At 36.2% G+C, this 14,485-nt stretch overlaps 1 protein-coding gene across 4 annotated transcripts in view; it reads left to right on the top strand.

Annotated features, from left to right (window-relative positions):
- TTC39B (tetratricopeptide repeat domain 39B) overlaps positions 1-14,485 on the top strand; it is a 141,954-nt gene that overhangs the window by 92,250 nt on the left and 35,219 nt on the right. For all 4 annotated transcript variants that reach the window (XR_011649411.1, XM_071216740.1, XM_058301888.2 and 1 more), the window contains 4 exons: positions 387-463; positions 5,394-5,461; positions 8,325-8,389; positions 13,796-13,901. Coding sequence is in view for 3 of the 4 variants with exons in the window: in XM_071216740.1 (XP_071072841.1) it covers positions 387-463; positions 5,394-5,461; positions 8,325-8,389; positions 13,796-13,901 (316 nt within the window). In the remaining variant the exon portion in view is untranslated. The remainder of the gene's footprint in view (positions 1-386; positions 464-5,393; positions 5,462-8,324; positions 8,390-13,795; positions 13,902-14,485) is intronic.

Genomic DNA, 14,485 nt, shown 5'->3' with positions numbered 1-14,485 from the left:
TGGTGAATTTTAACATGGTGGAAATTCTACTCTCATGAAATTACATTTGAAGCCCTTCAAATGAAGTGAGCTTTCAACTATTGCACTTTAACTCCATTCTTAACTTGTGGGGACTCTTACCACAGAAACATTGATTTTAGTCATACAGATAGGGAAAGGTGCTTTGCAGGTTTGTGTGGGTTTGACCATACATTTGTTCAATAAACATGGATTGAATGCCACAGGGGACCAGCTCAGTGCAGGGTAGTCTCTGTCCTGCGGAATTTAGGGTTGGGAGTCCTGGCTTGGTGTTTGGTGTGATTGTGGCTGCAATGAATGTCAAATGAAAATGAGCTCAGCCTGATTTATTTTTTATTTTCATTTCCCCTTCTACTTTTTCAATGCAGATACAGGAAAAAATGTACAGTTGTAGAATCTTTCTCCAGTTTTCTTTCCAGAGGATCATTGGAACAGCTGACTGAGGGTAAGAGTCATTTAAAAAGTTAATGTTTTCCTTTCTTGTAAAAATTACAAAGTGATAGTGCTCATAAAATCCTGTATAAGTGTATAAAGCAAATGGAATGTCTTTTTTTCTTCCCTATCACACTCATTCTCCAGAAGTAATCATTGTTAGTTGTTGGTTTTGAAGCCTTGCAGACTATTCTGTGTTCAAATACAACTGAATACATAAGATGCACAGAGGCTTTTTTTTTTCTTTTTATTTATTTATTTATTTTATTATTATTTTTAATTGATTTTATAAAAATATTACATTAAAAAAACAATATGAGGTCCCATTCAACCCTACCACCCCCACCCCACCTCTCCCCCCCCCCCCCCCAGCAACACTCACTCCCATCATCATGATACATCCATTGCATTTGGTAAGTACATCTCTGGGCATCTCTGCACCTCATGGTCAGTGGTCCACATCATGGCCCATACTCTCCCACATTCCATCCAGTGGGCCCTGGGAGGATTTACAATGTCCGGTGATTGCCCCTGCAGCACCATCCAGGGCAACTCTAAGTCCCAAAGGCGCCTCCACATCTCATCTCTTCCTGCCATTCCCCATACCCATATCAGCCACTATGTCCACTTTTCCCACTCCACTCCAATGCCACCTTTTCTCTGTGGATCTTGGATTGGTGCACATAGGCTTTTTGCTGTTTATACATTGTTTGCTTTTTGCAAGCCTAGACTCATACTATGCACGATTTTTGACATTGATGTTTTCCCAGGTCAGTATAGAAAAATGTACTTTATTCTGCTTAATAGCTATGTAGTATTCCATAGAATGGGATGTACCATGATTTACTTATTTTTTTCTCTATTGCAGCATAGTTACATTGTTTTTATTTTTTCACTATTTCAAATAATGCCATCCTAAAATCTTTGTGTGTGTATCTTTATGCATTTTTTAAACAAGTTCAAAGAGTTGATTCCTAAAAGTGGAATTACTGGATCTGAGGGTTTGAAAATTAAATATCTATAGCTACTATCAATTTTTTTTCTTCAAAGAATTGTTAGTTTATTTTCTTACCATCCATGTATGAGAGTTTCTGTTTTCTACGTTATATTAAAAACTTTATTTTCCAAGGTGAAAGTAATGTTTCACAGTATGCAAGATATTTGGTTTATGGGCATTTAGGAATATTCAAGAATTCAGGAACAGCATCATCTTGACCAGATGAAAGAGAGGAAATGACTTCTTTTTTCAGTTGTTTCATGTTCCTACTGAGATTTTGCCAGATTTTATTATCTGTTTTGTTGGGTTCTACTCTAGTCAGAATGGTTTATATGTAAGAAAGGAGCATCCAGATAATCCTTTTGAAGAGAAAATATGTCCTTTACTGTGGCCATTGTAGAATAAAGCTTCTGCAGTCCCAGGAGAATTTGTGTCTATGTTGTCTGTGTTGTTATTACCTCTGGAAGAGGCAACACAAAATACTAAAAGTAGTTGTGGCTGGTTAAAGTAGAAGTTTCCGTTACTGCTGTCGGAGTCATCCCCAGTAGTCAAGTGTATGTCAGACCTATCAGTGTTAGGAAGTTTTGTTCATTTTGTTAACTTTTACAGCATTGGAGATTATGGGGCATTTGTGTGAAATGAGGCTAGGGTGTTGATTACAGGAATGGATTGTGAGGCTTGATCACATCTTTGGGATGTGATTCAAAAGGGTATCTTGTTGGCCAAAGCCTTGTAGACCAGAATGGCATTTCATCAGTCACTCCAGGCAGCTGAAGCCCATCTTCTTTTCCTCCAGAAACTCATCTCCAGGAACCCATACATGTTTATTGCTTTGATTTCTGATAGAGTATGCCTTCATATTTTCCATCTTTAACCCATTTATGCAAATTGGCTCCAGAAGGCATAAAGTCCACTAAAGTGGGTCAATGGGAAACTACATGGACCCTAAAGAAATTTAACTCTTTCCTTTTATTCTCCTGTTTCCTTCTATGGCTTCTCTGCCTTGACCCATTCTTCTCCTCTCCTCTCTACTTTTCTTTGTGGTATGATCACTGGCTTTTGAAATTTTTTACTTTAGTTTTGGAAAGAATGACATGGTGTTTTTGGTAAATGAATAATGATAATAATTTATAAAATAATAAGATAATTCCCCATTTCTTAAAAGTACTGTGTCAGGCAGTCTTTGGTGCTTTCCTTAACATTATCCAATCTCTCTGTGTAGCCACGTCTTCATAGACTAGGAGCAGATATTCAGGGAGATTAAACTTCTGGCACCTAGCAGAACAGAATTCAAATCCAGTCTGTCTTTCCCTAAGCCACCTTAGAAAAGCTGTACCTACCTTAGAAAAGGGCACAAGATATGTCATATATGGATGAGGGAAATGTCAAATTATTCCATTGTTAGATATCTTGAAAATAAATTATATTGTGTTCTTATTTTTTATAATATCTTTGGAGGATGGCGTTTTGGAAAATCTGGAATAAGGTAGAAATGACTATTTACTAATTCTTAAAACATAAATTAGCTTGTGACTCTAGCTTATTCTGAGATAAGGATTTTATTTAGACTTTTTTATGTAAAGGCTGTGTGTAGCTAACATTTCAGTGCATCATGACGTTTTCTTCAGTGGACAAAAGAATTTATAATTAAGATATATTCTGATAGGTATCTACTCATAAATGCTTAATGGCTAATTTGGAGAAGTAAGAACTGCCCAATAGAAATTACCCAGAGTGAAGAAATAAGACTTTTATAAATTAAGATGCATCTTTTTTCCTAGTGAGCTTGGCTGTCACTGCAAACCAAACAGACTTTGTGTTCAAGGGAGCATGTCAAAACATTGTAGCTTTAGTATGTGATTTGTTTTTACTTTTGGTAATATCCATTTGCATCCTTGAGTGGCTGGTTGTCTGCAGGAGTGAGTATATTTAACTAAACTTTTCATGAGTTTAACATGCCTGGCATGTTGCCCTGAATGGGTTTTGGATTGCCTTTAAAAACATATTGAAATGCAGTGCTTAGGGTATGACAGGGAAGAGATTTAAGATGAAGACCACTTCTATATTGGATTCAGAGTTCAAACTTTCTTGCCTTTTATCTCTTTCTTCTTGTTTGGTCCTTTAGGCTGCCCTTAAGATTTGTCCTTCTGCTTAGATCCCTGCAAGGACTCACCATTGCCTCCTGAATCACGCTCAGACTCTGATATTCAAGGTCATCCATAATTTAGCCTGGACTGACCTTTCTAGTGTCACTGCCCACGCCTCCCTGTACACTTATGCTCCAGCCAAAGCTGGGGTGCTGGCATTCCCTAAGGAGCGCTGGGCTTTCCTGCCTCTATGCTGTTTCCTCTTCCAGCACCAGCCGCATCCCTCTCTGCACATGCTCTAAGCCAGTAATCTGTTACTGAGCAGACTTTCAGAGTTACAAATTCCTAACATAGTCATCATCAGTTTACCTAGGAAGAGTATATTCAAGTGACTGTAAAAACGATAAAGGTCACTGGATTGTATCCCACTGAACACACTGAGAAAATAAAAAGGCACACTTCGAGGTGAGGCGTCTCTAAGAACTTAAGATCCCAGACGTTGGTGCTGTCAGAATGTACGGGCCGTAATCCTTCAGGCTTTGCCTGACACAGATGAGGTCCATCTGTATGCGCATGCTTTTGGAGATCTTAGCTGCATGGTTGCTTATTTGTAAAACATTTAGAATATGAGCATGGCAGGAAGTTGAACCAATTATTGGGAACAGTAGGGTGTGTGTCTTTGTGGGAAGAGGGAGGTGTCTTTGTGTATAAACGAAAGAAAGCAAGCCCTGGTTCTTACCCAGTTTGATTCAACAGCATTCCCAGTAACATGGAAATGCCATATTTTTCCATCAAGTACTTTACGTTTAAACATTCTGCTTTCGGAACTTTTCCAAAAAGCATGACATGGGTCAAGAGTGAAAGGTGCTAACATTTATCGAGGGCGTATTCTTTATTGTAAGCTCTTCATGCAGTACTTCTTTTAATTCTTCATCTGTGAAGTGAATACATTATTAGCTTTACAAATGAGGAAACTGGCAGACAGAGGTAGGGAAGCTTAAGGTCCTACAGCTTTATGTGACAGAGCCTATCCTCCAATCCTGGCTCATTTACTTGTAACACACCAATTTGCATCCTACGGGACAAAGCAGGAATCCACTGTTTTTGTTTATGCAAAAATGCAGTGATTTTCCCCCAGTTTCTGTGAGAACAGTGGATTAAGAAGGTTGATTATGTGTTTTGGATCCCTCCACATGTGCCTAGGATATACATGGTGTTTCCTGGCCCCTTTTGTGAGTGCTTTGTTCTCGTACTAGGTATCTAAATGATCAATATAGCATAAAAGTGATACTGCTAACTCTTTCCACATCAGGTTTTCTCTGTGGGAGGAGTCATGATTTGGGCACGTGGAGTAGTTCTGTTTTCTTAAAACTCTAGGGAATTGCTGGTTTCTCACCAAATTAATAATGTGTCTAGTCCTAATCTTTATTATCATACCTTCATGCTTCAGAAACTAGAATTCATAAATTTAATCTTTTTTTCAAGTCTTTATAACTGTGTTAAAATTGCACGTTACTGTTAACTTTAAAAATAAGTTATTTACTTTTTTAGAAAAAATGGTTTTTAAATTTTCATTTCCTTTTGTAAGCTGAGTTTGGATCTCTGACACCAAGTGACTGACCTTTGCAATTACATTTGAATGGAGCCAAAGATGACTTGCCCGAACATCTACATTCCAGGAAAATCTTGATGAGGGATGGAGACTGAGGCTGTCATTCTGCTTTTATGGAAGCACCAAAGCATTCTAGGATTTTGTGTCTCTTTTGGGCTCATTTATCTACTGTTCTTTTCGAACCATCTCAGAGCAACTGCTGTGGACATGGGATCTTCTTTAATATAATTTTATTTGTTTTTAATAGAGGAAATGCATGCTGAAATCTGTTATGCCGAGTGTCTCCTACAGAAAGCAGCACTCACGTTTGTGCAGGTAATGAACATTTGGCTTAGAATTTGTAGTAGCTGGGAAGACTGCCAGCACAGCCTAGAGAAATGTGGCTCATTCTATGCGGGTGCTTCAGTTCTTTTGACTTAGAATTGTAATGAAAGGTATTTGTTATTCTGATAAACAGGCTGAAAAAAGACTCCAGGGAACTTTAGTCCTGCTTAAATGAACTTGAAGTCTGTTTTGACCTTCAGTCTACTGGGAATCACTGCTTTTTAAAGAAACTTGTCTTGCAACTGCCACACCTAATTTCCAGATACTTTTCTGTGTGAAAACCTAGATTCTTCCTTTTTGTGCTTGCTAATGGTAGAGTGCTGCACTAAGAGGTGGCCCAGGCAGTGGAGGCTTCCTTCATCCTTGGCCATTCCCTTCTTGCACCAGATGTTTCAGCGAAGCTCAGTTATGCATGCATATATAAATCTTTTTGTATATACTTGATATTTTATTTTTTCCCTCTTTACATTCTCATTCCCCTTTCTTGCTTTTATTTCTTCTTTTGGGAGAGCAATTTTAAAGTACCCCTGAACAAAACAATAACTCCTTTTCCTATTTGGCACTTTAATTTCAGCTTTAAGAACAATTACAATCAGTACCTTGTCTATCCCTGTATCTTCCAAGACTTCTTAATATAAGACATAAATTTCTACATCATGGTCTGATGGCAGTAATTAGGGAGGCTATAAGGTAGAGGTGGCAGAAATTAATTGATACTAATGGAAAATCTTCCTCAACCTAGTCTTTTAAATTGTTTTGAGAATTGCTTCTCTCTTTTTCTGGAGGTTGACCTCTTAGATTGGATTTTGGTTTAGTAAAATTGAATCCATGGCCCTCTTTCCTAAAACTCTACGTTATGAATTCTGGTTGAAACACAATCTTCCTGTCTCAGTGAACATCATAGTGCTAGTCACAGAGGCCCCCAATTTTTTCTGATGTGTTTTCCAAATGGAGAATTAAAAATAAAATCTGGAATTTGAAGGCTTCTTTTATATTCTGAGACTTGAAATTAAACATCTGGAAGATACATACAACTCTTCCCTTGTCATCATGCCCCTATATCCAATCTGTTTCATAGTCAAGCTTCTTTTGCTTTTAAAGATTTAACAACTCCAGCGCTGCCTCTCTATTCTGGCTATCAGACTGCACAGCCACTTGGTATCCCTGTGTCTCGAGCCTCTTTCATGTCCAGCCCAGTCTGCATTCTATCATTTGAGTATACTCTCAAAATTGAGATCTTGTCATTTCTCTACTTCAACATTTCGTGGCTCTCATTAACTATGGTGGTGATTCTATATCAGAATATAAGAAATGGGAGAGGATTTTTTTAAACTAAACTTGTATCTCCCCCAAATTCTCTCCTTTCCCTATTACAGATGTCCTCAGGTGCTACCGGCAGTGGTATGTTGCATATTTGAGTGGCACAGGTAGAGGCAGCTTTCTTACTCTCTAATCCCTTCTTTGCAATAGACTTTTCCGCAGTACTGAGTTAGAAATGCACAGATAGGCAAGCACTCCATGATCCTTAATGCTTCCCTGCCTTTCCATTTGAGTTTTCCTTTGCTTGCAAAGTTCACATCTACCTTGCCTCCTTTCACTGGGCTACTTCCTCATCATCTTTTGTTCTTTAGATGCTGATGCTTCTAGGAGGCTTTTCCAGCCTTCTCCATGCCCTCCCTGTGTGCTCTCAAGACATCCTGTGTATGTCTCCATCCCTGTGCATGCGTCCACCCACAGCATGTTGTATTTGCTTTCATCCGTTTTTGCATTTGGGTGCCTGGTTTACAATAGGCATTCAGCGAGTGTTTGATGAATCATGAAATGAAATGCTCTTAATTTGAAGCAGGTTTTAATCTAATTTAAGACATTCTTTCCTGGCTGATATTTGAACTTTTGTAATCATAAGATTTCTTAAAATGAGAAAATAAACATTTACGTTATATAGTGGATTTTTTTATACATTGCTTCTAATAATAATTGAAATGTTAAATATTTAAGTAATTAGTGAAGTGAGTAAACCAAAGTCAGTTTTTCTTTTGTGTCGCAAGGATTCTTAAGTGCATAAGAAATAAATACCAGAGTATCTTTCCAATATCAGTAGAGTAGGAAAACATTGTTCCTGGAAATGTGAAACAAGGGACTGTCTCCATTAGCACCATCTATTAGAGTAACTTACTTCAAGTGGTTATTTGGTACATAATTTATTAAAAGATTTTCTTGGAATCATACACTGCTTGACCCTGAAAATGACATTCTTCTAGGCCAGCTGCTTCAATTTTATGGTCAGTGACCAAAAGGCAAAGACTAGTGAAGTGATTTTTTTTCCGAAACAAAATTACCTATTAGTAACAAAGCCAGGTTAGAATCCAGACCAGTCGTTTTTGGTTTGGAAATGTTTATGAATTAACTACACAATATTAAATACTCTGGCTGCTAAAGAGTCCTATGGAAGAGGAGCCATAGACCCATTTATTGGAATATAACAGACCAAAAAGTTTGGCCTTAGAGCATAGCCTTAAATTCAACTCTTTGTATTCTATTGAACCCAGAAGAAAAGAGCTTAGTATATTATGATGGTTATTAAACTAGGTTTGAACTAACCCATGGGGCCCCTAATTTGTGAGGATTACTTCTGTAATAATATAAAATAATGCAAGGATTATTAAAATGTCCTCTTTTTGCTGCTAACTTGGAAGAAATTACACAAAAGCTTTTCAAATGTAAAGCAAGAAGAATGTGTTAATTTCAAAATCCTTACCTCAAAAATAGTTCTAATCCCGCAAGTACACAGTGATAAAAATAGTTTAAGACTCTTGTGCTAAATGATCTAATAATTTAATTGAATTATTTTCAGGATGAAAATATGATCAGCTTCATCAAAGGTGGACTCAAAATTAGAACAAGTTACCAAACATATAAGTAAGTTAAAAATTAAGATGTGGTTTTTAAATGATTCTTGTGCTTTATGCCATTTTGTACTTCAAAATTCTCATTAACTAAATATGGTTAGATTTTTTTATTTGGTGTCAGTGAAAATGCTCTTGTTGTTGGCTTATTGAGTATGTATTCAATGCCATAGGACAACAGAATTTAGGTTTAAATACCATTTTCATAGCAAAAGAGCTGAAAAGAGTGCTATTGGCATAATTTCCAATTGGATAATATTAGCTCCTCTCTCCTAAAAACAAAGTATAAATTCAAAATGACAGGTGTGTCTTTGGTCTAGACTCTAGAGGAGTGCTGCCAAGTAGGACTTTGTGCAATGATGGAAATGTTCTGTCTCTGTGTTGCCCAAGACAGTGTTCTGCTGTTGTCAGGCGTATGTTCAATTGAGGTGAACTGTTGTGCTAGTCATATCTTTTATAGTCTTATAGATTTTTAAAAATCTAGTTGTCCTGTAGATTGTCAGTCAGCATGTTAAAATCTCCAACTTCTATTTCCCCCTTAGTTCTGTCAGTTTTTACTTATATGCTTTGAACTTTTGTGTTTAGGCTCATATATATTTATGGTTGTTTTGTCTTTCTGATGAATTAACCTTATCATTATGAAATATCCCTATTTAGCTCTAGTAATATTCTTTGTTTTGAAATTTATTTTTTCTGATATTAATATGGTCACTCATGCTTTTTATAATTAGTGTTTGCATGGTATATATACTTTTACTTTTTTAAGACTATCTTTGTTTTTATATTTAAATTACAGTTCTTTTAGATATACATAATTCAGTCTTGCTTTTTTATCCAGTATGACAATAGATATATTTGCATTTATTACTACTATTTTACTTTTTCTTTTTGCTTCATTTGTTTTTCCCCCACATTCCCTGCCTGTTTTTACTTTAAAAAATAAAAAAAAATGTTTTAGTGTAATCCCTCTATTGTCTTTTTAGCTATATACCTCTTTAATTTTTTTAGTGGTTGCTCTAGTCATTACAGTTTACTTGTGTATTGAAACACTACTGATTATTGTCTATTGATCTTGTACCCCACCACTTTGCTGAATTTGTTTATTAGTTCTAGGAGCTCTGTTGTGGATTTTTTCAGGATTTTTTGTATATAGGATCATGTCAATATGCAAACAGAGAAAGTTTAATTTTTCCTTTCCAATTTGGATGCCTTTTCTTTCTTCCTTCTTTTTTTTTCCTAATTGCTGTGACTAGTACTTCCAGGGCAGTGGTAAATAACAGTGACAACAGTGGGCATCCTTGTCTCATTTCCAATCTTAGAGGAAAATCTCTAAGACTTCCACCATTAATGAGGATGTTAGCTTTGGGTTGTTGTTTTTTTGTTTTGTTTTGTTTTAATATGCCTTTTATCATGTTGAGGAAGTTCCCTTCTATTCCTAGTGTTTTAAGTGTTTTTATGAAGAAGGGGTACTGGGTTTTGTCAGATGTCATTTTTGCCTCAGTAGACAAAGATGTGGTTTCTTTTTCCTTAATTCTTTCAATGTGTATTTCATTAATAGATTTTCTTAAGTTGAACCACCCTTTCATACCTAGGATAAATCCCACTTGATCATGGTGTATAATTCTCTTAATGTGCTTTTGGATTTGGTTTGCTAGTATTTTGTTGATCATTTTTATATCTGTATTCACAAGATAATGGTCTGTAATTTTCTTTTCTTGTGGTATCTTTATCTGCTTTGTTATGAAGGTGATGTTGACCTTGTACAATGAATTAGGGAGTGTTCCTTCCCCTTCACCTTTTGGAAGAGTTTGAGCAAGATTGGTATCAGTTCTTCCTGGGATAATAGTTTAAATTCCCCTGTAATGCCATCTGGTCCTGGGTTTTTGTTTTCTGGGCAGTTTTTGATGACTCATTCAGACTCTTTCAAGTTATTGGTTTGATGAGATCTTCTCTTTCTTCCTGAGTCAGTGAGACAATTTGTGTGTGTCTAGGAATTTATCTATTTCATCTAAGTTTTCTAATTTCTTACCGTACGGTTGTTCATAGTAACTTCTTACGGTCCTTTTTGTTATAGTGGGATTGATAGTAATAGCCCCATTTTCATTTCTGCTTTAGTTATTTGTATCCTCTCTGTTTTTTTTTCTTCATCAGCCTACCTAGAACTTTGTCAATTTTATTGATCTTTTCAAGGAACCAATTTTTGGGTTTGTCAATTTTCTCTTTTGCTTTTTAATTCTCTATTTCATTTGTCTCCATTCTAATCTTTGTTATTTCTTTCCTTCTGCTGCCTTTGGGTTTAGTTTGCTCTTTTTTTCCTAGTTCTTCCAGTTTTGAGGTTAGTTTTTTAATTTGAAATTTTTCTGTATTTAATGTAAGCATTTAGAACCTACATTTTCCTCTCTACAACCTTTGCTGCATCCCTTAAGTTTTGACATATTGTGTTTTCATTTTTATTAGAGTCAAGATATTTCCTAATTTCCCTTGTGATTTCCTCTTTATCCCATTGGTTATTTAAGAGTCTTTCATTTAATTTCCATTTACTTTTGAATTTTACATTTATCCCTCTGAATTAAGTTCTACCTCCATCCTGTTGTGGTCAGAGAAGATTCATTATATGATTTCACTATTTTTGAAATTATTGAGACTTTTGTGATCTAAGATATGGTCTATCCTGGAGAATGAGCCATGTGCGCTTAAGAGGAATATATATTCTGTTGTTGTTGGGTCAAGTGTTCTTTATATGTCTGTTAGGCCTATCTGGTTTAGAGTATCATTCAAGCCTTCTGTTTCCTCGTTAACTGTCTGCCTACATGTTCTGTCCATTATTGAAAGTGTTATATTAAAGTCTCCTATTATTGTATAGAACCTTCAGTTTCTCCCTTCAAATATGTCATTATTTACTTCATATATTTTGGGCATCATCAAGGTGATGCCTTCTTCCTGAAGACCAGCTGCCTGCGATCCTTGACTCCTCTGCCACATAGCAAGGCACATGGCGGCATCAACTGGTCTCTTTCTTTTCTTCCGTATTTCGTTGATTTCAGCTTCTTGCTTTCACGGCTTTCTCTCTCTCTTTCTGTATTCATTCAGTTTATGAAGGACTCCAGTAACAGGATTAAGTCCCATCCTGAATTAGTTGGGTTATACCTTTAATGAAGTAGCCTCATCAAAAGGTCCTACTTCTGATGGGTTTACACCTTCAGGACTAGATTAGGTTTAAGAACATGTTTTTCTGGGATACACACAGCTTCAAGCCACCACAATCCATGGATGCATATCCCCTTTTATATCATTAAATATTTTTATTTATCATGGTGTTTAATGACTGCATTGTATTCCAGCATGTGGATATACATATGTATGTATAGAAGTGTATGCACAGATGCAATTGTCATCCTAACTATATTCTTCTTGCAGGACATTTCAACTGTTTACAAATTTTCACTGTAAATAGTAAGGTAGTATCTCTCTTGTAGTTAAAGTTTTGTGTATATCCATGATATTTCCTTAGAATAAATTCATAAAATTGGATTTGTTGTGTCAAGGTTTTTTTTGTGTATAAGGCTTTTGATATATATTGCAAAATTATTCTGAAGAATAATTGGGATAGCGAATTTATTTTTTTAAAGGGCCAGATAGTATTTTAGGCTTGTGGGTCCTAAGGTCTGTCACAGCTACTCAATTCCATGGCTGCAGTGTGAAAGCAGCCGTAGACAATAAGGAAATGAATGGGCATGGCTATGTTTCAAAAGTTGGTCAACTCCCTGCACTTTATCTACCATTTTCCAGAAGTAGATGAGCATGCCTATTTGTTCTTACCTTTGCTAGGACTAGGTTTTTGTTTTGTTTTGTTTTGTTTTGTTTTTAAATTGAAATAATGCCTTATCACTACAAAGGTGGCATACATAAATTTTGGAAAATTAGAAAATATAAATGAGCAAATATTTTTAACAAAGACTCCATATAGTCGTCACTCAGTGATTACGGTGGCTAACACCTTGGTATATATTCTTTCAGATTATTTTCTATAATACATATGTATTTTTTAACAAAATGAGGTTACACTGTTATACTCTTTAGTGAAAACCTGCTTTTCTAAGTTAATCTTTACTTTTTCATTTCAATAGATTTTCATTTCATGTATTGCCCAGTCTATCTTCAGATTTTCCCAGGTAGTCCCCAAATTTGTTTTACAGCTGATATGTCTAAACTAGGATCTAAGCCACAGCTGTCTATTGCATCTGTTTTTTTAATATCCATTAAATATATTTTATTCTTGAGCTATCTCTATTTTCACGTCAGTTGTTAAGTAGCTCAAGCACTTGATCTGCAGAATATCCCATTGATTTGTCTGATGGCTTTCTTGAATTTTCATTTAGCTTGTTCCTCTAGCTCCCTTTAGTTCCTGTAAACTAGAAATTAGGTCTATAGGCTCGATAGAGTCAGGTTAAATGAATTTGGCTGGAATAAGTCATAAGGGAATTTGCATGTTTTATATTTACATCACACCAGGTGTTATACAATATCTAATTTTTAGTTATTTCTTCAAAAATATGTCTGGGAGTGGATGTGGCTCAAGTGGTTGAGTACCCACCTCCTACAAGGGAGGCCTTGGGTTTGGTTCCCAGTGCCTCCTGAAAAAACAAACAACAAACAAAGCAAATGAAAAAACCTACTCAGGGAAGCCAATGTGGCTCAGTGGTTGAGTGCTGGCTTCCCACGTACGAGGTCCTGGGTTCAATCCCTAGGCCCCAGTACCTCAAAAAAAAAAAAGTTTGCCAATTTGATAAACAATTCCTGGACATTACCTATTTTTATATCTTTGTCATTGTTTTAATTTGTGTTTCTCTGATTAGGTATTTGCCTCCTGAAGATGATGGCATAGAAAAGAAATTAAAATGAGACATCAGAAAGATTTTCTTAGATGACGCAGGAAAAACTAAGGACAAATGGGACAGTTGTGATGGGAATTTGACTTCCTCTTTCAGTCTATCCTAGTCACAAGTCCTAGTTTTTTTGGTTCAATGCCAGCAGTATCTCCCTTACTTGGTGGATGCTAGGGTTGCTAAAGTGTGCATGGCAGCTGAGAAACAGTACTACCAGGAAGCTATAAGAGCACAGGCCTTTGGTTCTGTGGCTCTTGGGTGATGCTTGCTGATGTTTGAACCCTCTCTTGCTTTAAACCCAGAAGACTTGTCCTGCTAAACAGTGTAAAAATGAAATGGGTGGGTCCCTTATCCTCAATGATTATTACTCAGTAGCCTTAAGAGTAAACTCAGCACAGCAACATCCATTTAAAAATTCTTTAGTGTTTTGGCTAATAATATTTATTTTATAATGTGTTAGTATAAATTTTGATTTTAAATTAACTTTCAGAGTCATAGTAAACTCATACTATAACTTTTTTCCTTCAATCCAGGGAATGTCTTTCTATCCTGCAAGTAATTCAAAAGAATAAAATTGAGCAACAATTCTTCAATGAGTTTGAAGGGGGTGTCAAGCTTGGAATAGGAGCCTTTAATTTGGTAAGCAAATAAATTATAAAGAAGCCAGAACCTATTGTAGAAAATTCTGTGGTTTTCAGTGTCTTTTCTACCTCCTTTGAGCCTCACCACGCATTCCTAACAGGATTTGATTGACAAGTGGCAAGAGTGGGACCAGTTTTCCTACATTTTGATGCTTATGTATTGTGAAATTCTGCACATGCTCAGAATAGTTTTGCATTGCACAACATAAGAGAAGCATCTAGCCCTCTGAATGGACTTTTATGCTTTTTTGCTAAGAAGGAGCTTGGAATCCAGTTTCATTTTGCCATTGGAAGTATTGCTGCTTTGGCAATCAGTGGCCTTGGAATTGAAATTACTTGAGAGAGTGGTATAATTTGAGGAATGATTTTGATGCTCTGGGGAGATGAAAAGTCTGAGCAGATATCTGCCAAATTGTGATATGTAATATTTAGAAATGTTGAAATTTTATTAAGGTTTACCTGGAATCAGGGAGAAAATAAAGAGATAAAGAGAATCTTACAGATGAGTGATCCTTAAACAGACTTTTGCTTCCCAGGAAAGGAAGCTAAAAGAAACCTTGTCTGGAGGATAGTACTGAGGAG

Source organism: Dasypus novemcinctus, chromosome 8, assembly GCF_030445035.2.
Source record: "Dasypus novemcinctus isolate mDasNov1 chromosome 8, mDasNov1.1.hap2, whole genome shotgun sequence".
Classification (NCBI taxonomy): Eukaryota; Metazoa; Chordata; class Mammalia; order Cingulata; family Dasypodidae; genus Dasypus; species Dasypus novemcinctus.
The sequence above is the reverse complement of the archived record's forward strand: the minus strand, read 5'-3'. Positions and strand labels throughout refer to the sequence as shown.